The sequence below is a fragment of the Schistocerca serialis genome, chromosome 10 (assembly GCF_023864345.2).
Source record: "Schistocerca serialis cubense isolate TAMUIC-IGC-003099 chromosome 10, iqSchSeri2.2, whole genome shotgun sequence".
In the NCBI taxonomy this organism is placed as follows: domain Eukaryota; kingdom Metazoa; phylum Arthropoda; class Insecta; order Orthoptera; family Acrididae; genus Schistocerca; species Schistocerca serialis.
This window is the reverse complement of record NC_064647.1, coordinates 138914506-138940339: the sequence shown is the minus strand read 5'-3', so window position 1 is coordinate 138940339 and position 25834 is coordinate 138914506. Positions and strand designations below refer to the sequence as shown.

At 45.7% G+C, this 25834-nt stretch overlaps 1 protein-coding gene across 2 annotated transcripts in view; it reads right to left on the bottom strand.

Moving 5' to 3' along the window:
* Positions 1-25834, bottom strand: part of LOC126424991 (uncharacterized) — a 435043-nt gene that overhangs the window by 104626 nt on the left and 304583 nt on the right. For both annotated transcript variants that reach the window (XM_050087888.1, XM_050087889.1), the window contains one exon: positions 16406-16864. In XM_050087888.1, the coding sequence (XP_049943845.1) occupies positions 16406-16832 (427 nt within the window). In that variant the 5' untranslated portion in view covers positions 16833-16864. The remainder of the gene's footprint in view (positions 1-16405; positions 16865-25834) is intronic.

Genomic DNA, 25834 nt, shown 5'->3' with positions numbered 1-25834 from the left:
TAAATCCACTCCTGTTTCTTCTTCTATCACATCAGACAAATCTTCCCCCCTCATAGAGGCCTTCTATGTTCTCTTTCCACCTATCCGCTCTCTCCTCTGGATTTAACAATAATTCCGGTTCCACTCTTAATGTTACCACCCTTGCTTTCAATTTCACCGAAGATTCTTTTGACTTTCCTATATGCTGGGTCAGTCCTTCCGACTATCATTTCTTTTTCGATTTCTCCACATTTTTCATAAAGCCATTTCGTCTTAGCTTCCCTTTACTTTTTATTTATTTCATTCCTCAGCGATCTGTATTCCCGAATTTTCGTGAACATTTTTGTACTTCCTTCTTTCATCGATCAGCTGAAGTATTTCTTCTGTTACCCATGGTTTCTGTGTAGTTACCTTCTTTGTACCTATATTTTTCTTTCTGTGATTGCTCTTTTCAGAGACGTCCATTCCTCTTCAACTGTACTGCCTACTGGACTATTCTTTACTGCTGCATCTACAATCCTAGATAACTTCGTATGTATCTCGTCATTCCTCAGCACTTCCGCATCCCACTTCTTTGCATATTGATTCTTCCTGACTAATGTCTTGCCCTTCAGCCTACTCTTCATCACTACTATATTGTGATCTGAGTCTATATCTGCTCCTGGATACGCCTTACAATCCAGCAAATGATTTCTGAATCTCTGTCTGACCATGATGTAATTTAACTGAAATCCTTGAGTATCACACAGTCTTTTCCAAGTATACCTCCTCTTGTGATTTTTGAAGAGAGTATTCGCTATTACTAGCTGAAACTTGTTGCAGAACTCAATTGGTATTTCTCCACTCTCATTCCTTTCCCAAGCCCGTATTGTCTTGTAACCTTTCCTTCTACTCCTTTGCCTACAACTGCAATCCAATCTCCCATGACTATTAGATTTTCATATCCGTATGCGTATTGTATTAGGCTTTCAATATTCTCATATAGTTTCTCTATCTCTTCATCTTCAGCTTGCGACGTCGGCATGTATACCTGAACTATCATTGTCGCTGTCGGTTTGCTGTCGATTCTGATAATAACCCTATCATTGAACTGTTCACAGTAACACATTCTGTGCCCTACCTCCCTATTCATAACGAATCCTATTCCTGTTATACCATTTTCTGTTGCTGTTGATATTACTCTATACTCTGACCAGAAATCCTTGTCTTCTTTTCACTTCGCTTCACATCACTGTCACCTACTATATCTAGATTGAGCCTTTGCAGTTCCATTTTCAGATCTTCTAGTTTCCCTACCTCGTTCAAGCATCTGATATTCCAATCCCCGACTCGTAGAACGTTATCCTTCCGTTGATTATTCAATCTTTTTCTCATTGTTACCTCCCCCTTGGCAGTCCCCTCCCGGAGATCCAAATGGGTGACTATTCCGGACTCTTTTGCCAATGGAGAGATCATCATGACACTTCTTCAATTACAGGCCATATGTCCTGTGGATACACGTTACGTGTCTTTAATGCAGTGGTTCAAATGGTTCAAATGGCTCTGAGCACTATGGGACTCAACATCTTAGGTCATCAGTCCCCTAGAACTTAGAACTACTTAAACCTAACTAACCTAAGGACATAACACCCATCCATGCCCGAGGCAGGATTCGAACCTGTAGTAGTCATCAGACTGTAGCTCCTAGAACCGCTCGGCCAACCTCGGCCGGCCTTTAATGCACTGGTTTCCATTGCCTTCTGCATCGTCATCCGCCTTTAGGGGCAGTTTCCAACCCCTAGGACAAGAGAGTGCCCTGAACCTCTGTCCACTCCCCTGCCCTCTTTGTCAAGGCTGTTGGCAGAATGAGGCTGACTTCTGCCGGAATTCTTCGGCCGCCAATGCTGATTATTTAACCGGTGGCGAATTTCGAACCCAGGACCGAGGACGGTTTGATTGTGAACCAAAGACACTAACCCCTTTTTTTTTTTTGGGTAGGGGGATCAGGGCACGGGCTGGCGGGGGCAGTGTGGGCAGGGGTCGCAATCCGAAACCTGGCAGACAGTTTGCTGCTGCGCTGCATTTTGTTATGTTCATCACTTCGAGCAGTACCGAGTTTCCATTGCCACAGGTAAGCCATGAAAATTATTTAGAGCCAGTTACATTACAGGCAAGATAATAAGAGCATTCTAGGTGTTGGCTGTCAAAATCAAATTCAGGGTCAGATTAGGTAAAGTTTATTTCAGATCTTATTTCTTATGCGGACAGTTTTATTCCGAGAGTGCAGTGTTATATTTGCGTGCATATCGAGCAGTGTGTGGAAATTTTGTAGTCAGCTTGTGCGAGTGAACTCACAGGGAATTTTAGCAGAAACATTCTGAATATCCATTCTTTGAAGGTTAGATTGTTAATTTTATGTAGCATTTTTATTCTTTGAGTCTTGTGTGTTGAAACTGCAAGTCACACAGTGTGACGTGATGCACTGCGGCAATGTACAATACAGAATTTCACAGGACGGCTTATTTAGAATACACTTTTACGTCTTCTAATTAATTTGGTTGGAGTTAGTTAAAAATAAATTTATACGATCTCAGTTTTGGAGACTCTTATAATCAGATAGCGTCGTGTAATAACAGCTCATACGCTGTCAGAGATGTACTTTACTTGTGTCTTACTGTCAGAGATGTACTTTACTTGTGTTGTCGCGGTAGGATTGTCTTTGGCCGTTGTGCAGAACTGTTGACAATCTACTGGATGATCAAAAAGTCAGTATAAATTTGAAAACTGAGTAAATCATGGAATAATGTAGATAGAGAGGTACAAGTTGACACACATGCTTGAAAAGACATGGGGTTTTATTAGAACAAAAAAAAAAGAAAAAGGTACAATAAATGTCCGACGGATGGCGCTTCATCTGATCAGAATAGCAGTAATTAGCATAACAAAGTAAGACAAAGCAAAGATGATGTTCTTTACAGGAAATGCTCAATATGTCCACCATCGTTCTTCAGCAATAGCTGTAGTCGAGGAATGATGTTGTGAACAGCACTGTAAAGCATGTCCGGAGTTATGGTGAGGCATTGCCGTCGGATGTTGTCTTTCAGCATCGTTATCGGTCGATCACGATACACTCGCGACTTCAGGTAACCCCAAAGCCAATAATCGCACGGACTGAGCTCTGGGAACTGAGAGGCCAAGACTGACGAAAGTGGCGGCTGAGCACACGATCATCACCAAACGACGCGCGCGAGAGATCTTTCACGCGTCTAGCAATATAGGTTTTTTTTTTTTTTTTGCTTCTAATAAAACCCGATGTCATTCCAAGCATCTGTGTCAATTTTTTACCTCACTATCTACATTATTCCGTGGTTTACTAAGTTTTCAAATTTATACTGACTTTTTGATCAACCGGTACATGGCACTTTCACTCCGAGTTGTGGCTTACCATACAAGTGGTGTAAACATGAAGAATTCCGGTACCGTTGAAATAATTTGTCCTTGGTTCAGAGGGCCAGCCTAGGCGGTTGTGAGTTAACGACTTTGTTTTTCGCGCCTCAACTCTGTTAGAGCGGACGAGAAACCAGGACGCTTAAGTTAAGGCATTCGTCTTGTGCCGAAGTCCGACCCGTGAATGGGAGGCGTTGTAACAGGGGCAAGGTCGCGCGCACTTCGTTAGGCCCTTGGGAGCCGACAGCCAACTAAACGCGTCAAAGCGTGACATTAACATACACACCCTGTAGGCCACGGTAAGGTGTGTGGCTCGTGGAACTTGGCTGTCTCTATCTCACACTCTACCCCGGCCCATCACACGTTACGTAGGGAGAACAATATAAAACTGCCCGGAAAACACACTCTTATTGAGACATGGTATTTACCGGTATTAAAGAAAACGTGGAAGGGGGGACCCGCAAATGTAACTTTCTTTTCACACAACCTGTTTATTTAACAATATATAATCATAAATTTGTTTTCTTTACAAATTAACAAAATTTGTGAAATGAATAAGCTGTTACAAGAGAAATCAAAAGAAGAAGAGCATGACATTACTTACAAGGGCCCGGACCTGCAGGCCACCCGTTATCTGGTGAAAGCGGTGTTTACTACCGCGCTGCAAACATATAAGTAATATTGATGACAAGATATTCATTGTTTGGATTTCCAGCTCCTTGTGTTTGCAGTTAAAACTGTACGATGTGAGGTCCAAATCTAAATGGCTCTGAGCACTACGGGACTTAACATCTGAGGTCATCAGTCCCCTAGACTTAGAACTACTTAAACCTAATTAACCTAAGGACATCACACACATCCATGCCCGAGGCAGGATTCGAACCTGCGACCGTAGCAGCAGCGCGGTTGCGGACTGAAGCGCCTAGAACCGCTCGGCCACAGCGGCCGGCGATGTGAGGTCCGCCAGTTATGCAAAACACCGTTGTTTCTCATTATCCAAACAAGTTTCAGCACCACTGTGCAATCATCAGTGGGTTTCCGTTTTATTTATTTTGTAATGTCAACATTTTTATTAAATGGTTACAAAATTATGTGGATTATTTAGGCGAGAAATAATGCGACAATCTAAATTACATTCTAGATGATAGGTTAACTCCCAACAAAATTTCTCATCAACATCGTTTGGCTGGAGATGACAATCTACCTGTAGTAAATAATACACAGGTGATCCGGAAAAGTCATGCACACCAAGTGTAAAGGTATTAACAAAAACAAACGAACTATTGATTGAACTAAACATTCACATAACTTTGTAATCATTTAATAAAAATGTTCGCATTACAAAATAAATAAAGCGGAAAACCACTGATTATGGCACAGTGATGCTGAAACATGTTCGGGTAATGAAAAAATACCGTATTTTTCGTATCTGGCGTACCTGACATGATACAATTGATGACAAGAGTGTTTCAATTATTCAAACAAATAACTTTTTTTTTGGGGGGGGGGGGGGGGTGGAACTGTATGTCGAAAGCTTCGGGGTTAAGATGCGCACCAGTGCTTAAAGGTTAAACAAATTAGGAGACAATTATGACAATGATAATGCTTGCTTCAAAGCGAGCAACCTTTTCATTTCAATCAGCAACAAGGTGCGACTGGATCCCAACCCATACCTTTTGACAAACTTATTCTGACCAAACCACTGGTGACAGTTAATACGTCAAAAGTTAAACTGCTACCCAGTTATAAAGGCCGCTCTGAAGGAACGTCTTAAGAGCTCTTACTACAAGAGAACTCACTCGGCGGAACGACAAGATCCAGTTAAAAAATACGCAATAATGACCCGGTCTTTCAAATACAGGAACGGACAGCTTAGTACAAGAGGTAGTTCAGATTATCTCAAGCACAATTACAATCAAGGAATTGATCCTGTTAACATCTAAATCTAAAGACAAGACCCGTGTTTATTCAACGGCAACCTGTGCCTCAGTACAATTGTTCGGACTGTATTTCCGACCAGGAGCTGATTCATTAAAACATTACTGATCGGGTATGATGTAGAAAGGAAGGGTAATATAATATCAGAACAAATTTTGAAACGACAACTAGTGTCTAGTACAATAATACGGACTACATTTAAGACCAAAGAGCCGACCGAATATAACTCTGTGGGTGGGGTACAAACGACAAAATAACAAAGAAAGGAAATATAGTAACGAGGCAAATTTTTAAACGACAGATAGTGTCTCAGTACAATACTATGGCCTACATTTACGACCAAAGAGCCGACCGAGTGAAACTCTCTGGGTAGGGTACAAACCAGAAAACATTTAGGAGGTAGGGTAGACAATGACACCAATCACCACGAGGATTACAGCTCCATGGATCCCCGGCGCGTCGCGGCAGTTACTGAGTGGTGCCGATGACAGCCAGGTAGAAGGGGGCAGCCAGGCCACGAGCGGTTGACCGACACGAATGTTGCCAACCAACTTACGGGGTGTCGGCCTGGTGCTTGTAGCCGACGCTGACCCCGGTGTCTTTACTCTGCGCAGGCCCTCCTTGCGGACCTCGTGACCGCCTCTCGTCGCGACGCTACCGCCAATCCCCAAACTTGGTGCCTCCATTCTCGGGCCAGCGAACCCGTGTATATATCGGCAAGCAAAGGCCTTCTGACTACCTGCTCTCCATCTCTCCACCCTCCTTACCAGCTCCCCCTCCCTGATGATGCCCTCCTGCCCTCGATCTACCCCTCCTACCAACTTTGATCCTCCCCTCCCACTTCCTGTGTTTGTTCCTATGGGCATCCTCTCTCCCTTCTCTCTCCTTTCCCTCCATCCTCCCTTCCTCCCCCCCTCCTCCCCCAGGCTTCCCCTACCCCTTCCTCCCTTCATTCCTCCCCCTATCGCCCCCCTGCCAATGGCATCCCTGCTCTCCCACCCCCACCACCTTCCCCCCTCTTGGCAGGTCCCCGGACTCGCACACACTCAGTGGACATTCACGCGCCGGAGATCATCGCCATCAGTTTATTGTGCGTGTGCCATCGTGTTTGTGCTTTAGTGTTTTTCGCCATTACGCTCCTTCGTTCACCTGTACCCTCTAATTCATCAGTGTCCGTGTGCAGTGCCAACAGTTTCTTTCGGTGTTTTCGCGTGTGAACGGCTCCGTATTCTTTGTTTGTGTGTCTACTTTCTTTTGCCCCACAATTTTGTTCTTTCTATTCTGTGTCTCCATTGTTTTTCAATTATTAAACTTGTGGCTAAAGAGCAGCGAAGTATGCTGCTGCCAGCCCACCTTATGTGAAGGTGTTTAAATGATAATAAAGAAAAAAAAAAAGAAGGCCTTCTGAGTACACAACTCACAGACACCAACTCTTCCTCAGATATTGGCAACGGGGCCAGAACAGGGGTAGTCGATACTACCCTTAGCTGGCCGCTGTGACTGAGCGGTTCTAGGCACTTCAGTCCGGAACCACGCTGCTGCTATGGTCACAAGTTCGAATCCTGCATCGGACATGGATGTGTGTGATGTCCTTAGGTTAGTTAGGTTTAAGTAGTTCTAAGTTCTAGGTGACTGATGACCTCAGATGTTAAGTCCCATAGTGCTCAGAGCCATTTGAACCTTTTTTTTTTTTTTTGAGCGTAAGGGACCAGGATGAGCTGAAAGCACCAGAAGTGGTTGGGGTTTCAAATGGAGCATTAGGAAAGGATTCAGTGAAATGAAGGAAAGAAGTACAGTAAAAGATGAACAGGTGGTTTAGAGAAAGCAAATAGGTAAAAAGACAAGACGTAGTAGAAATCTTTGGATAACAGGAGAGGTTCTGAATTTAACTAATGAAAGGAGGGAACATAAAAAATGCAGTAAAAGAAGCAGCGAAAGTGAATATAAATGTCTAAAAAATGAGATTGACTGTAAATGTAAAATGGCTAAGCGGAAATGGCCAGAGAACAAATGCAAGGATTTAGAAGCCTATATTACGATGGGAAAGATAGATACAGCCTACAGGAAAATTAACGAGGCCTTTGTAGAACAGAAGCAGCTGTATGAATATCATGAGCTCAGATGGAAAACCAGTCCAAAGGAAAGAAGCGAAAGCCGTAAGATAGAAGGAGTGTCGAGACTCTATAGAAGCGATATGAACTTGAGGGCAGTATTATAGAAATAGAAAATGACATAGATGAAGATGAGATGGGAGACATCATACTGCGTGAAGAGTTTGATAGAGTGCTGAAAGACCTGAGGCGAAACGAGGTTCCAGGAGTAGACAACATTCCGCCAGAACTACTGATAGACTTCGAACTGCCAGTCACTATAAAACTCTTCCACTTACTGCGCAAGAAGTATGAGACAGGTGAAATACCATCATTGCAAGGGAAAAAAAATGAGCGTTTGGCGTCATTGGCCGGCCCTTACGGGGCAGATCCGGCCGCCTTGGTGCAGGTCTTATTACATTCGACGCCACATTGGGCGCCCTGCGCGCCGGATTGGGATGAAATGATGATGAAGGCAACACAACACCCAGTCCTTGAGTGGAAAAAACTCTGACCCAGCCGGGAATCGAACCCGGGCCCGTAGGACGGCAATCCGTCAGGCTGACCACTCAGCTATCGGGGCGGACAGTTACAAGAAGAATATAATAATTCCAGTTCCAAAGTAAGGACATGCTGACAAGTGTATTACCGAACTATCAGTTTAATAAGTCATGGTTACAAAATGCCAACACGAATTCTTTATAGCAGAATGGAAAAACTGGCAGAAGCCGACTGCGCGAAAGATCAGTTTGGATTCCGAAGAGATGTGAGGCAAAACCAATCCTAAGACTTCTCTTGGAAGGGAGATTAAGGAGAGTCAAACCTATATTTATAGCAACCAGGCGCCTGCTGTGGAGGCCGTATGCAGCAACCTACGCTGAACGTTCGTTGAGGACACGCCGTTGATAAGCGTTTGGTTCCGTTGGGCGGTCAGTTGCTTAACAGTATAGTTCAAATGGCTCTGAGCACTATGGGGCTTAACATCTGAGGTCATCAGTCCCCTAGACTTAGAACTACTTAAACCTAACTAACCTAAGGACATCAAACACATCCATGCCCGAGGCAGGATTCGAACCTGCGACCGTAGCAGCAGCACGGTTCGGGACTGAAGCGCCTACAACCGCTCGGTCACAGCGGCCGGCAGTTGCTTAACAGTTTCATGTCTCTTCGCCCATACACATTTTTGCAGCCGTCGCTCCCTCCTATCACCTATGGTCCATGGTGCACCGCAGTTGACACGGTACTGGTTTTGGGTTGCGCCATTTTGCCATACACGGTATACTTTCACCAGGATGGCATACAAACAGCTTACAAACTTAGCCATTTCGGAAATGCTTCCAACCTTGGCCCGAAAGCCAAGGATCATGCTCTTTTGGACGTCAGACAAACTGCACAGTTTCAACGTTACAACAACTCCTCCCTTGTCCGCGTTCCACCGACACGCTTTATATATCCCCCACTGTGGCTGTGCCACGTGCCGTTTGTGAGTGGTTATTGCATTTTGACGTCGAACATAGAATGGTGGTCACATTAACGTGAGTGCACTGTGTATAAACTAATACTAAACCATCGTTTATATTGTTAACATTTACTGTAGTTTTCTGCCTATGGTACAGTGTCATATTGTAAGTAACAGCCAGTGGAGAAAAAAAAAAAAAAACACACACACAACGCACAACGTTTAGGCTACTGCAACTGTGATACTGGTTTCACCAGGAATTTATATATATATATATATATATATATATATATATATATATATATATATATATATATAAAATTTTTAATACACTGAAGAGCCAAAGAAACTGGTACAGCCGCCCGATGTAGCCGTGCGGTCTTAGGCGTCTTGCCACGGTTCGCGCGGCTGCCCCCATCGGAGGTTCGAGTCCTCCCTCGGGCATGAGTGTGTGTGTGTTGTCCTTAGTGTAAGTTCGTTTAAGTTAGATTAAGTAGTGCGTAAGCCTAGGGACCGATGACCTCAGCAGTTTGGTCCCATACTCCTTACCACAAATTTCCAAAAAAGTGGTACACCTGCGTGATGGCTGGTACACGTGGCGAGGACTCGACTAATATCTGAGGTACTGCTGGAGGGAACTGACACCATGAATTCTGCAGGGCTGTCCATAAATCCGTAAGAGTACGAGGGGGTGGAGATCTCCTCTGAACAACACATTGCAAGACATCCAAGATATGCTCAATAATGTTCATGTCTGGGGAGTTCGGTGGCCAGTGTTTAAATTAAGAGGAGTGTTCCTGGAGCCAGTCTGTAGCAATTCTGGACCTGTGGGTTGTCGCATTGTCCTTGTGGTACTGGCCAATGACTCTGAGCACTATGGAACTTAACATCTGAGGTCATCAGTCCCCTAAACTTAGAACTACTTAAACCTGACTAACCTTAAGACATCACTAACATCCATGCCCGAGGTAGGATTCGAACCTAAGACCGTACAGCAGCGCGGTTCCGGACTGAAGCGCCTAGAACCGCTCGGCCACAACGGCCGGCGAACTGGCCAAGTCCGTCGGAATGCACAGTGGACATGAATGGATGCAAGTGATCGGATAGGTTGCTTATGTACGTGTCACCTGTCAGAGTCATATCTAGACGTATTACTCTAACTGCACACACCCCACGCCATTACAGAGACTCCATTAGCTTGAACAGATCCCTGCTGACATGCGGGATTAATGGACTGCATACCCGTACACGTCCATCCGCTCGACAAATTTTCAAACCAGGCTCGTCCGACCAGGCAACATGTTTCGTGTCATCAGCAGTCCAATGTCGGTGCTGACGGGTCCAGGCAAGGTGTAAAGCAGTCATCAAGGGTACACGAGTGGGCGTCCTATTCCGAAAGGACAAATCGATGATGTTTCGTTGAATGGTTCGCACACCGACAGTTGTTTATGGCCCAGCATTGAAATCTGCAGCAATATGCGGAAGGGTTACACTTCCGCCACGTTGAACGATTCTCTTCAGTCGTCGTTGGTCCCGTTCTTGCAGGATCGTTTTCCGACCGCAGCGATGTCGGAAATTTGATGTTTTACCGGACTGCTGATTCCGCGGTACACTCGTGAAATGGTAGTACGGGAAAATCCCCACTTTGTCGCTATCTCGGAGATGCTGTCTCCAATCGCTCGTGCACCGGCTATAACACCCCGTTCAAACTCACTTAAATCTTGATAAACTGCCATTGTAGCAGCAACCGTGCCAGATACTTGTCGTTCATATAGGCGTTACCGTTCGCAGCGCCATGTTCTGCCTGTTTACATACCTCTGTATCTGAAAACGCATGGCTATACCAGTTTATTTGGCGCTTCAGTGTATACAACGCACTCATAGGTTCATGGTTTGACGAAACGTCTCTCAGGTCGACTCACCCACTTATTTACCATTTCTTAATCCCATAGGCAATAGTAGAAGCCAACCTCGGGGAAGATCAGTTTGGATTCCGTAGAAACACTGGAACACGTGAGGCAATACTGACCCTACTACTTATCTTAGAAGAAAGATTAAGGAAAGGCAAACCTACATTTCTAGAATTTGTAGACTTAGAGAAAGCTTTTGACAATGCTGACTGGAATACTCTCTTGCAAATTCTAAAGGTGGCAGGGGTAAAATACAGGGAGCGAAAGGCTATTTACAATTTGTACAGAAACACGATGGCAGTTATAAGAGTCGAGGGGCACGAAAGGGACGCAGTGGTTGGGAAGGGAGTAAGACAGGGTTGTAGCCTCTCCCCGATGTTGTACAATCTGTATATTGAGCAAGCAGTAAAGGAAACAAAAGAAAAATTCGGAGTAGGTATTAAAATTCATGGAAAAGAAATAAAAACTTTGAGTTTCGCCGATGACATTGTAATTCTGTCAGAGACAGCAAAGGACTTGGAAGAGCAGTTGAATGGAATGGACAGTGTCTTGAAAGGAGGATATAAGATGAACATCAACAAAAGCAAAACAAGGATAATGGAATGTAGTCTAATTAAGTCGGGTGATGCTGAGGGAATTAGATTAGGAAATGAGGCACTTAAAGTAGTAGAGGAGTCTTGCTATTTTGGGGAGCAAAATAACTGATGATGGTCGAAGTAGAGAGGATATAAAATGTAGACTGGCAATGGCCAGGAAAGCGTTTCTCAAGAAGAGAAATTTGTTAACATCGAGTATTAATTTAAGTGTCAGGGAGTCATTTCTGAAAGTATTCGTATGGAGTGTAGCAATGTATGGAAGTGAAACATGGACGATAAATAGTTTGGACAAGAAGAGAATAGAAGCTTTCGAAATGTGGTGCTACAGAAGAATGCTGAAGATTAGATGGGTAGATCACATAACTAATGAGGAAGTATTGAATAGGATTGGGGAGAAGAGAAGTTTGTGGCACAACTTGACCAGAAGAAGGGATCGGTTGGTAGGACATGATCTGAGGCATCAAGGGATCACCAATTTAGTATTGGAGGGCAGCGTGAAGGGTAAAAATCGTAGAGGGAGACCAAGAGATGAATACACTAAGCAGATTCAGAAGGATGTAGGTTGCAGTAAGTACTGGGAGATGAAAAAGCTTGCACAGGATAGAGTAGCATGGAGAGCTGCATCAAACCAGTCTCAGGACTGAAGACCACAACAACAACAATAGGCATTAGTTGGGGCTATCTGGAACAGCAGCTGGAACGTAGCAACCACTGTATCCGGATCGTGATAACTCTGCAGGGTCTAATCGTGTATGAGTGGTTTCAGACGAATATGACACACCCGAAAAATCTTGTTGACACGTTTCACCGTCGATTTGAGTCCATTATCAAGTCCAGTGGGGCTTGCGTGATGTCTCCTGTGGGTGAATATTTCTTCGTCCACTGGGTTCAGCTATTCCTACACTTAATTGCAGCACTACTTTTTGAAGACGAAAAGCCATTGTCGGGAATGGTTTTACGCTGATTAAATTACATGTTTAGGCCTGAAGCGGTATAACTGGTTCGGTCACATACCGGTTGTCTGATCGTTACTTGTTTTACACTAATGACTTCCAGAGTTCAGGTGATCCTGTTTCTTATTTAGTCAACATCATGGCTGTTTCTCTTCATCTAACTTGAAGAGATAAATAAACTCTTAGTCAGACCCATATTAAGTTTCCCTTCAACCTGCGCAAAAGTCAATCTGTCAAGATTCAACAAGGTATTTAGATACAAGTTGGAACCTGACAACACAACATTTTTGAAAACAAAAAAATTGTCCCAGTGTATATTTCAACTACCTTCTCTTTGCTTATCATTTGGTATCTTTTGCCTCTAGTGCAGAAAAGCTTCAACAAGGAAGAGGATACCCTAATAGGAAAATATTGGGAGTATAACTGAAAATCAGATATGATAAGAATATAATGTACATTAAGAATTAAGTCTTGGAAACAGTTGTCGAGTTCAAGTTTACGATCAGTCTGTATTACATCTTGACTAATGCTAGAGTGACGTGATCGTTTAGCGAGAAAAGACTCAAAACTGGAAGGCTGTTGCGCGAGTAATGGAGAGATTCCTGTGGGAAGACGGTAGGGGAAGCAGAAAAACGAATAATAATAAAGCGTCTTACAAGATGTTTCAACAGAAAGAGCCCTGGGGGTTACATTTTTAGCATTAAATGGCATACAAATTCTAAACAACAACAAGAAACAGTCAAGAAATTTAAAAACATACTGGCTTGTAAATTACATATGTGCAGTCTCTGGAGTGTTTGTCTTGTTGCTTTGTGTCTCAGTGTTCCTTCTCCTAGGAATCTTGTACGTAGCTTTATTGTTGATTAAAATTTATAATTTCAGTCCCATATTACGATAACAAGTGACAAATTATAGCTTTTTTTTTGTAGCGAAGTTATTAGACAACCGCTGACATTCAGCAAACAAAAATGTAATGCAATCCACATCACCTGAAGGTGAGGGTGTATCTCCTCGAGACGCATCATGGTAAACAGGAGGAATGACACTATACTCAACACTGATTGATCTTCAGAACAAATCTGATAGACCTACTAAGTAAGCTGTGGGCAGCAATGCAAAATTTTGACATCGGTAAGAAGTAAGTCAGGCAATACGGAACTTACACGAACACTGCTACAGGTGGTTAAAGTAGGTAACAAAATTTCGCAAGAATTCTGCGAAAATGTAATCTAAGACAAGAGTGCTCATTAGCGCTGACTTCATTTAAAGCACTGTTAGAAATTTTGCAAAACTGGATGATGCAGTGTCGTGGAATAGAGATTCCTGGTCGGCAGCTCGTGGTCGTGCGGTAGCGTTCTCGCTTCCCGCGCCCGGGTTCCCGGGTTCGATTCCCGGCGGGTTCAGGGATTTTCTCTGCCTCGTGGTGACTGGGTGTTGTGTGATGTCCTTAGGTTAGTTAGGTTTAAGTAGTTCTAAGTTCTAGGGGACTGATGACCATAGATGTTAAGTCCCATAGTGCTCAGAACCATTTGAACCATTTTTTAGAGATTCCTGTAGCACAAGAAATACTGTGTACTTTACTTTTCGCTGATGGCCGGGTCTTGATAGAAGAAGACAAAGACGACTCCAGTTACTTGTACAGGAAACTTCACGAAATATACTCAAAATGGCGCCTGACATTAACACACACACACACACACACACACACACACACACACACACACACACACACACACACAAAGCGAAATACATGGTAGTGGATGAAGACGAACGAAGAGAGTTGGATTCTGTAAAATTAAAAGTGTCTGTACATTTAAATACTTAGGCGTCATATTTACAACAAATGGAAGAACCACATAATGTATCTCAAGTACAACTGGACAAGAAAAAGAGTTATTGTCCAGCTTAAATCCTTGCTATGGAGCGAAAAAATTGCAAAGAAAAAGAACGATCTTATTGTACAAGACAATTGTAGAGAGTATCACCACATATGAAGCTGTAATATAGAAGCTAATAGGAGAAAAATAAATAGATGTTCCTTGAGGTGGTCTTTTTTGGCGGAAATGTTGGTGTATCTCAGACTGGAACATTTCAGACATTAAGAAATGGGAAAATATAGAGAAAAAGGCATTTTTCTCGATGCCATACAAAGCAAAAGATTAATTTGGCATTGCTACCTCCAGAGAATGGAAGATAATAGAGGGCCAAAAGTAATATATGAATGGGCACCAGCTGAGTGAAGAGAATGTAGAAGACCACCTAAAAGTTAGATTCGAGATGACTAAAAATGCTAAGAGTTCAAGGCGCCTTCAGGAAGAAGGCAGTAAATGTAGGAAAACTATGGAAGTTGACAAGCAGAAGACAATGACTGTAGCAAAAATGCTCCCATATCCTCCTAAACCACTGGATTGGTTCCAGCCAAATTTGGTTCACCTACTAGTTATTGTCTGGAAAGAAGTACTGTGGTGGTGGGATTCACCTGGCTCCCATAGGGGTGGGTTGGTGGGGGTGCAACATGTCAGTAATGCCTGATATCTAGGCTGCCTGCGCAAATGGCATGTTGTGTGGGTAGTATCAGAGCGCGTTCCAGAGACGGACAGACAAAGAAGGGACAATAAGACATGAACATACGAGGGGGGACCCAAAAGAAACCGGATTGATGTCATAAAAATTTATTGATGAACCTTTTTACAAAATTACTTCAGTCACCTTCAAAATACTCTCCATTACAGGCGATGCACTTGTCAAGTCTCTTTTCCCACTGTTGGAAGCATGTTTGGAACTCTTCAAGTTTGATATTGTCCAGTGCCCTTTGCGAAGCTGTTTTTACCGCCTCCACATCGTCATAACGCTCCCCTTTTAGCGTTTTTTTCATTCGTGGAAATAGGAAAAAGTCGCACTGGGCTAGGTCCGGCGAATACGGAGCGTGGGGAACGACAGACCACCTCTGACATGCCAAATAGTGGCTCACTCGTAAGGCCTGTGTGCTGGAGTGTTGTCGTGATGCAGAAACCAGTCACCTGATCGCCGAAGTTCCGGGCGTTTCCTCCTCACATCCTCTCGCAGACGCCTTAAAACATCCAAGTAAAAGTGCTGGTTAACAGTCTGGCCAGGGGGTACGAATTCCCGATGCACAATTCCACGATCAAAAAAGACAGTGATCATCGCCTTCACATTTGACCTCACTTGCCTCGCTTTTTTTCGTCTGGGAGAGTTGGGAGTCCTCCACTGGCTTGACGCGTGCTCCGTTTCTGGGTCATACCCGTAACACCAACTCTCATCCCCTGTAATGACTTTGTTCAAGAAGTTTGGATCACGTGCGATCTCTGTTTTCAAGTCCTGACACTCATTCATGCGGGTGGTTTTGTGCTCCTGTGTGAGAAGGCGCGGAACAAATTTAGCAGCAACACGTCTCTGCAGAAATTTGGTCGATCGTTTGGCGACGATCCTCGTTGATCTTTTGGCGGACCTTTTCAATGTTCTCCTCATTTCGCGATGTTGAAGGGCGTCCAGAACGAGCTCGGTATTCAACACACATCTCACCACGTTTAAAGCGCCCAAACCACTCGAAAACCTGTGCGCGGCTCATAGCGTCCTCCTGGAAAGCTTCCTGAAGCATTTATGTGTCTCCGTTGCAGTTTTTTTAAGCAGGAAACAAAATTTCACACACACTCTCTGTTCTTTTAAAGTTGCCATAACGACTTCGCAGAGGTAACCCGCCAACAGTCAGAGAAACACAATCCCACACTTGCACATTCAGCTCTACACTGACGCCGTCTGCACAGCTGTTTCATGAAGGTCTCTACTAACACCATCTAGCGTGAGAACCCTGCAGTACGTCTACGAGTGGCAGCGCCCTCGGAGTCCGGTTTCTTTTGGGTCTCTCCTCGTATGTGAATCGAGAGATGGGGAGGGAGTTGTGGGGCAGAAAGTGGGCAAAGGAAGATATAGACAGAGGATGGGAGGAGGAACAGTGGAATAAGAAAACACCTGGGCAACACTGGGTATTCGGCAAGTATATTATAGTGCTTTACGAAATTTTTACTGCCCCTACCTGTATGTGTCTCCGGCGAAACGCCGGCATCACTGTGCGCGTCAGTGGAGGAGTCTACGTCCTCGTCATCGTCGTCGTCGTCTTCCGACTCGGCGGCGAGCGCGATGCCTTTGGCGAGGGCGGCGCCGGGGCCGGCGTCGTAGGCGTCGTAGGCGTCCGGGGGCGGCGAGACGCCGGCGAAGACGCGGTAACCGAGGCGCGACAGCCGCAGCGCGCACTGCAGTCCCAGCGCCGTCTCGGCGCTCGTCACCAACACGGCGCGCGGCGCAGGCCCGGGGGCGGCGCACGCGGGGGCGGCGCCGGGGGCGGCGTCGGCGGGGGCGGCACGCAGGCGGCACACCAGGTAGAGCAGCAAGCCGAGCGCCACGGCGCACAGCGCCACCAGCTGCAGCGACAGCACCAGCGCCGTCTGCTCGTCCAGCGCCATCGCCGTCTCTCTGCTCACATTGCCGGCCGCGCCTGCGAAGACGAGTCGTGTTAGAGCACTGCTCCACAGCGCCAGGCAGTCTGAGAGACGGTCAACAACTCCCTCCCCATCTCTCGATTCACATATGTTCATGTCTTATTCTCCCTTCTCTGTCTGTCCGTCTCTCTGGAACGCGCTCTGATACTACCCACACAACGTGCCAGTTGTGCAGGCAGCATAGATATCAGGCATTACCGACATAGGTCGTCAGATATGTAAATGGCTCGAAGACATCTTAAGTAGGAGAGGCGTCCAGTAAGGAATGCAACGCTTTTTTTCTCTGACAGTTTCCGTTGAAAAATTGCTGAACTTGTTGCGGGACATTGAGGAATATTCCCGCTTTAGCCCCTATAGTTTCACAAATTTCCGACAGGTGACGTTGCTACATATAGCCTTCAAAATTGTGACTTTCCAAGCAGAGAGCTGTCATTTGGTTTCTTTTGGCGGGCAACCACAGCAATGCATATATCGATAGGCATAGAATGTCTACGGAGAACTGGCAGTCAACAAGAGCACGGTGAGTCATTGGTCGTGGCGTCTGCCCCCTTACAACGAGGTCGCGCAAACCCATTCGATCTCCCGCGTGTCGGCCAACCACACACAGGCGTGACTCCTGCAATGTTCGAACGTGCGGACACTCTCTCAGCCGGCCGGGGTGGCCGAGCGGTTATAGGCGCTACAGTCTGGAACCGCGCGACCACTACAGTCGCAGGTTCGAATCCTGCCTCGGGCATGGATATGTGTGATGTCCTTAGGTTAGTTAGGTTTAAGTAGTTCCAAGTTCTAGGGGACTGATGACCTCAGAAGTTAAGTCCCATTGTGCTCAGAGCCATTTGAACCATTTTTGAACTCTCACTCGAGGCGATCGACGGATGACAGTCAAACACCTCGCTGCTCAACTCGAAGTTGACGTACCGAAAGATGTATAACCCTGGGTGTAGTGTTGGCGGGAGAGCCAACACCGTGTTACTAGAGGAGGCCAAAATGCACGCGTTTTAGCTCACGCAGGCTGGCGTGAGGAGGGAAGAACTATACTGACGTGAGGTCTGGAACATGACAAGGAATTAGAATTCAGAAAGCGGACGTAGCTAGTTCTTACTTAACTTTAATCCATTAACGATGAACGTCGCTCTTGACAGTACATGATTCACAATATCAATATCAATAGTAACTGAATATGGCGCCTTGCTAGGTCGTAGCAAATGACGTAGCTGAAGGCTATGCTAAACTGTCGTCTCTGCAAATGAGAGCGTGTGTAGACAGTGAAACATCGCTAGCAAAGTCGGCTGTACAACTGGGGCGAGTGCTAGGGAGTCTCTCTAGATTAGACCTGCCATGTGGCGGCGCTCGGTCTGCAATCACGGATAGTGGCGACACGCGGGTCCGACGTATACTAGCGGATCGCGGCCGATTTAAAGGATAACACCTACCAAGTGTGGTGTCTGGCGGTGACATCACACTGGGTTCCTCGCCATCACACGGACCGTGCATCCGAACGTTGAACGTGCCGAGTTTCTGATGTCATAGCATGGAACAGCACGTTCCGGAGTCTTTCCGAACGTGCAGAGCAGTATCTAGCATCACATATTCTGAGCGTGCGTTTGAATGTTGACGAATAAGATGGCAGAACGCTATCTACGTCACATGCACGCCTACTCCATTCGATGCAGAGTTGTGAGGCGCTATATTGGCTTTCATTTGAAGCAAGTGTGGTATATATGCCATTGCTGAGCACAAGCAAACTGGAGAGCTCTCAAAAACCCTCCGTTAATTTTATCATTTGCTCTAATAAAATGACGAGAAACGTCATATGCGTGGTAAAAGAATTATTGTGGCGTATTATAAGAATATACGACTAGAAGGCAATGCCATGTTGAGGATGCATCAAAAACGCATTGCTGTTGGTACAATCGGTTATAATTAAATTTCAGTTAGTAATACAGCTACGACTAAAACTTTCAGGACACTATAAGATGCTAGATATATAGTCCGCCAAACTTCGTGTTCGGTTGAGCTCAGTGAGTGCCGGCACGGTAGCTCAGCGTGTTCGGTCAGAGAGCTGGTTGGCCTCTATAAGGGAAGGGATCGCCAACGAACTTCAAGGGATGTTATGTGACATCTGCTACGACCAAATTACGAAAATAATGCAAAAAGAGTAGTGGCATGGATTTGTAAGGAAAAGTCGAATGTGTTTGCAATTCGTGTCTGCAATTTTTTTTTCTAACTTTCGCGTTTTTAATACGTTCTGATACTTTCTTATTAACTTAATACAAATACGTACTTCAATATTCGCTGGCATGTAAATATAAGTGCGCTCTGTTTGTAGAGTGACTCAGTTCGATTGCCTTAATCTATAGCACAGCTTGCTCTATTTGTAAGATATTTTACCCTGTTTTCTTTTAAGTTTTGTAATTCAGATGTTGTAAAGATTTAGCTAATGAACAGGAAGAGTGATCAAGTATGAATACCGTAGGGTTTCACTAAAACTGAGAGTGATGAAATACACTCCTGGAAATGGAAAAAAGAACACATTGACACCGGTGTGTCAGACCCACCATACTTGCTCCGGACACTGCGAGAGGGCTGTACAAGCAATGATCACACGCACGGCACAGCGGACACACCAGGAACCGCGGTGTTGGCCGTCGAATGGCGCTAGCTGCGCAGCATTTGTGCGCCGCCGCCGTCAGTGTCAGCCAGTTTGCCGTGGCATACGGAGCTCCATCGCAGTCTTTAACACTGGTAGCATGCCGCGACAGCGTGGACGTGAACCGTATGTGCAGTTGACGGACTTTGAGCGAGGGCGTATAGTGGGCATGCGGGAGGCCGGGTGGACCTACCGCCGAATTGCTCAACACGTGGGGCGTGAGGTCTCCACAGTACGATGTTGTCGCCAGTGGTCGGCGGAAGGTGCACGTGCCCGTCGACCAGGGACCGGACCGCAGCGACGCACGGATGCACGCCAAGACCGTAGGATCCTACGCAGTGCCGTAGGGGACCGCACCGCCACTTCCCAGCAAATTAGGGACACTGTTGCTCCTGGGGTATCGGCGAGGACCATTCGCAACCGTCTCCATGAAGCTGGGCTACGGTCCCGCACACCGTTAGGCCGTCTTCCGCTCACGCCCCAACATCGTGCAGCCCGCCTCCAGTGGTGTCGCGACAGGCGTGAATGGAGGGACGAATGGAGACGTGTCGTCTTCAGCGATGAGAGTCGCTTCTGCCTTGGTGCCAATGATGGTCGTATGCGTGTTTGGCGCCGTGCAGGTGAGCGCCACAATCAGGACTGTATAAGACCGAGGCACACAGGGCCAACACCCGGCATCATGGTGTGGGGAGCGATCTCCTACACTGGCCGTACACCACTGGTGATCGTCGAGGGGACACTGAATAGTGCACGGTACATCCAAACCGTCATCGAACCCATCGTTCTACCATTCCTAGACCGGCAAGGGAACTTGCTGTTCCAACAGGACAATGCACGTCCGCATGTATCCCGTGCCACCCAACGTGCTCTAGAAGGTGTAAGTCAACTACCCTGGCCAGCAAGATCTCCGGATCTGTCCCCCATTGAGCATGTTTGGGACTGGATGAAGCGTCGTCTCACGCGGTCTGCACGTCCAGCACGAACGCTGGTCCAACTGAGGCGCCAGGTGGAAATGGCATGGCAAGCCGTTCCACAGGACTACATCCAGCATCTCTACGATCGTCTCCATGGGAGAATAGCAGCCTGCATTGCTGCGAAAGGTGGATATACACTGTACTAGTGCCGACATTGTGCATGCTCTGTTGCCTGTGTCTATGTGCCTGTGGTTCTGTCAGTGTGATCATGTGATGTATCTGACCCCAGGAATGTGTCAATAAAGTTTCCCCTTCCTGGGACAATGAATTCACGGTGTTCTTATTTCAATTTCCAGGAGTGTAATTTCTACCACATGTGGAGAACAATTCTAAATTTGTATCGCATTACTTATAACGCAACTTTGATAAGCCGATGTCCTCACTGACCGGATATGGTACTGTCCGTTTTGCCTTATAATATTTCACGGATATTGAAGTTTTTATTTATTTATATTACAGGCAGAACAACCTGACAAGCATATGGACAAGGAAGCGAAAAGTACGTTTTAATAAAGCTAATATGATAATTTTGCGTCTGTCGATTTTGTTAACAGTGTAATTTAAGAGCCAGGTACAGCCGACGACTGCCACTGGAGAGCGTTGCGATCGCGTATGCCATGTTGGGGCCCACGTACCGTGTGCACAGGTCGCGTCGTTTCTGAGCGTTTAGCAGCACGTTGAACTCGGGACGCTCAACATCGACGTTCGACGGCACGGTCCGTGTGCCGACGGCTTAAGGAACAACAACGGACTGTCTGTGCGGAATTGCTTTCCCGTTAAGAGTCCGATCGTGACAGTCTTTTGTCGAACATCGTCACAGGCGATGCAACAGGGTTGATCCCATCGAACCGGAAACAAAACGGCAGCCCATGGAGAGGTGTCACAGCGTCTGTCCTTCGAAGAAAAAGTTCAAAGTCACACCCTCAGGCGGTAAAGTTAATGCGATGATCTTTTAGGGATCTGAGAGGGTCATTCTGCTCGATGTCCTTTCTCATGATGCAAAGATCAACTCTAAAGTGTATTGTGCTCCCTCAGGAAACTGAAGAAACCCCTGCAGCGTGTTCGTCGCCATAAAGACGCAAACGAATTTCTACTTCTCCATGACAAAGCAGCGTCTCGCACCTGAGAGGCGGTCACAAACCTCCATTGAACTGTTCTTCCTCATCTACCCTACAGCCCGGGTCTCACACCTTCCAGCTTCCATCTGTTTAGCCCAATATAGTCCGCAGCTCGTGGTCTTGCAGTAGCGTTCTCGCTTCCGGCGCACGGTGTCCCGGGTTCGAATCCCGGCGGGGTCAGGGATTTTCTCTACCTAGTGATGACTGGGTGTTGTGTGTTCTTCATCATCATTGACTCGCAAATCACCGAAGTGGCGTCAACTAAAAAAGACTTGCAGGCCGAACTTCCCCGCATGGGGCCTCCAGGCCAACAATGCCATACGATCATTTCATTTCAGCCCAATACGGGACGCACTCCACAGGAATCAGTACGCAGATGATGTGGAGGTTATGCATGCAGGAAGACGTCGATTCCGAGATCGACCAGTAGAGTGGTACGATGCGGACATCCAGGCCCTCCCTGTAAGATAGCGTAAGGCCGTCGAACTGTTGTAGCCAAAGGATTGGGGAATGATATGGTGTATTTGAATCCTGAATAAAACCAACCTGCTTTCAGGAAAAAAAATGTGTTGCGTTACTTACTGAACAACCCTAGTACTTTTACGGTCGCTGTTCTGATGCCGTGTTACGTGACTGCTGGCGGTACCCCATGCGAGCGCTGCATCTTGTAGACAAGCTCGACACTCAGCGATGATACATTAACAGTTGGGGCATGTCCATCAACGATTTTATTTATTTATTTACACGTCAAGTTCCGTAGGACCAAATTGAGGAACAAATCTCCAAGGTCATGGAACGTGTCAGCACATGATATTACAACATAAAAGTAATAACAGATAAAAATAAATGTTTATGAACCTGAAAAAAGATAGTCCATAAGCTTAAGTAAACGCAATCAACAATACAATAACAATCAGCTTAATTTTTCAAGGGACTCCTCTACAGAATACAAAGGAGTGACCTACGAGGAAACTCTTCAGTTTCGATTTGAAAGCGCGTGGATTACTGCTACGATTTTTGAATTCGAGTGGTAGCTTATTGAATTTTTTTTCTTGTAGAACGATCAATCACTTCTGATACCGTTCGAATACTAAAAATGGCAACTTTAAGCCTTTGAACAAGATCCTGAACGTGGGCTTTCCACGACAGCTTACTATCTATCTGAACACCTAGAAATGTGAACTATGCAGTTTCACTAATCTTATGCCCATTCTGTGAAATTAAAACGTCGGGTTTTGTTGAATTGTGTGTTAGAAACTGTAAAAACTGAGTCTCCCTGTGATTTAGCGTTAGTTTATTTTCTACAAGCCATGAACTTATGTCACGTACTGCACTATTTGAAACCGATCCAATGTTGCACACAGCATCCTTTACCACCAAGCTAGTGTCATCAGCAAACAGAAATATTTTAGAGTTACCTGTAATAAGAGAGGGCATATCATTTATATAAATAAGGAACAGGAGTGGCCCCAACACTGATCCCTGGGGCACCGTCCACTTGACAGTACTCAGACCCCACATCACAGCCATTCTCAACACTGTGAATAATGACCTTTTGCTGCCTGTTGCTAAAGTAAGAGGTGAACCAATTATGAGCTGCTTCCTGTATCCCCTAACGGTCCAACTTCTGGAGCAATATTTTCTGATCAACACAATCAAATGCCTTAGTTAAATAAAAAAAAAAATATGCCAAGAGTTCGAAACCTTTTGTTTAGCCCATCCAGTACCTCACAGAGAAAAGAGAATACAGCATTTTCAGTTGTTAAACGACCTCTAAAGCCGAACTGCACATTCGATAGCAAATCGTGTGATATAAAATGATCAATTATCCTTACATACACAGCCTTTTCAATAACTTTTGCAAACACTGTTGGTATAGAAATAGGTCGTGTGTAGACATGATATCTCCTTTCTGTTGTTATGTTGCATCTCCAAATCGACCCATGTTACTGAACTGATTCTGTACACCCAACTGACACAAAAATACGGAAAAAGAAATGCATACTTGGACATAAATGCAGATGCTAGTCAATGCTGCTGGTTGTTCTGTTGGATTTGACCACAAACGGCACCTTTTCAATGTCCTCAACACGTTGCAAGCGTCAATCGTCGTCAGAACAGCGTTCTGGGGAGCTGTGACTGCATTATGCAGGAGCTAAATGAATTCGAACGTGGGCAATGTGCTGGTGCCTCTATGGTGTCTGCTTCCGTAACAAAGGGAGCCGAAGTGTTTGGTGTTTGAAGAGACACCTTAGTGAAGATTTATACCGCATTTAGGAAAGCAGAAAAACATCACCCGCCAAGTCACAATATGGGCGAAGGTGTGCACTGAGTCATCGTGACAGTCGGTCACTGAAGAGGGTTGTGACGAAAAGTGAGACGACGACAGCTGCAGAGGTCACTGTCGGCACTCGCGAACCCTGTCAACAGAGCGGGCTGGACTTTCAAAATCACACATCAACGACGCAAAAGCCCGTAACATAAAAATGTGGCGCCGAAGCCATAAAACATGGGCAATCGAGCAATGGAAGAATGTATTTGGTCGCATGAGTTTTGTCTGTCACTGTTTCCAACTTCTGGCCGATTTTGCTTCCCAAGAGTGAGACATGGTGGAAGATCGATGATGATTTGGGCAGCCATGTCGTGATTTCCCGTGGGCTTAAGGTCGCATTACTGCCAAAGATTGTGTGACCATACTAGCTGATCAGATCCATCCCATAGTACAATGTTTGTTCCCCAATGGTGATGCTGTGTTCCCAAGACGACAGGGATTCTGTTTACATAACTCGAACCGCCTAGCAGAGTCACTAGATCTCAATATTACTGAGCGTTTGATCTGCTTTGGAAAGATCGCTAACGACCTCTATCGTCGTTACCTGAATTTATTGCTATTAGGCTTTAGCACCTCAACTGACCAAAACAAAAATAAAGGAATCCTTACACACTGAAGCGCCGAGAAACTGGTATAGGTATGCATATTCAAATACAGAGATATGGAAACAAGCAGAATACGGGGCTGCGATCCGCAACGCCTATATAAGACAACAAGTGTGTGGCGCAGTTGTTAGATCGGCTACTGCTACTACAATGGCAGGTGATCAACGTTTAAATGGGTTTCAACGTAGTGTTACAGTCTGCGCACGAGCGATGGGACTCAGCATCTCCGAGGCAGCGATAAAGTGGCGATTTTCCCGTAGACTATTTCACGAGTGTACCTTGAATATCAGAATTCCGTTTAAACATCAAATGTCCGACATCGCTGCAGCTGGAAGAAGATCCTGCAAGAACGGGACCAACGACGACTGAAGATAATCGTTCAACGTGACAGCAGTGCAACCCTTCCACAAATTGCAGCGGATTTCAATGCTGGGTCATCAACAACTGCCAGCGCGCGGACCATTCAAGGAAATTTCATCCATATGGGCTTCTGGAGCCGAAGGCCCATACGGGTACCCTTGATGACTGCATGACACAAAGCTTTACTCGTCGTCTGGACCAGTCAACACCGATATCGACTGTTGATGACTGGAAACATGTTGCCTGGTCGGACGAGTCTTCATTCAAATTGTGTCGAGAGGATGTACATGTACGGGTATGGAGACAACCTCATGAATCCATGGACCCTGAATGTCAGCAGGGGACTGTTCAAGCTGGTGGAGGCTCTGTAATGGCGTGGGGCGGGTGCAGTGTGAGTGATATGGGACCCCTGATACGTCTAGATACGACTCTGACAGGTGACACCTACGTAAGCATCCTGTGTGATCACTTGCATCCACCCATGTCCATTGTGCATTCCGACGGACTTGGACAATTTCAGCAGGACAATGCGACACCCTACGCGTCCAAAACTGCTACAGAGTGACTCCGGGAACACAATTCTGAGATTAAACACTTCCGCTGGCCACCAAACTCCCCAGACATGAACATTATTGAGCATATCTGGGATGTCTTGCAACGTGCTTTTCAGAAGAGATCTCCACCCCCTCCTACTCTTACGGATTTATGGACGGCCCTGCAGGATTTGTGGTATCAGTTCCCTCCAGCACTACTTCAGACATTAATCGAGTCCATGCCACGTCGTGTCGCGGAATTTCTGCGTGCTCGCGGGGACTGTACGTGATATTAGACAGGTGTGCCAGTTTATTTGGCTCTGCAATGTATATGTATATATTTTCATCCATCCTTGAAACCGAGAAACTCAACAATTTTTGCTTGTTATCGACA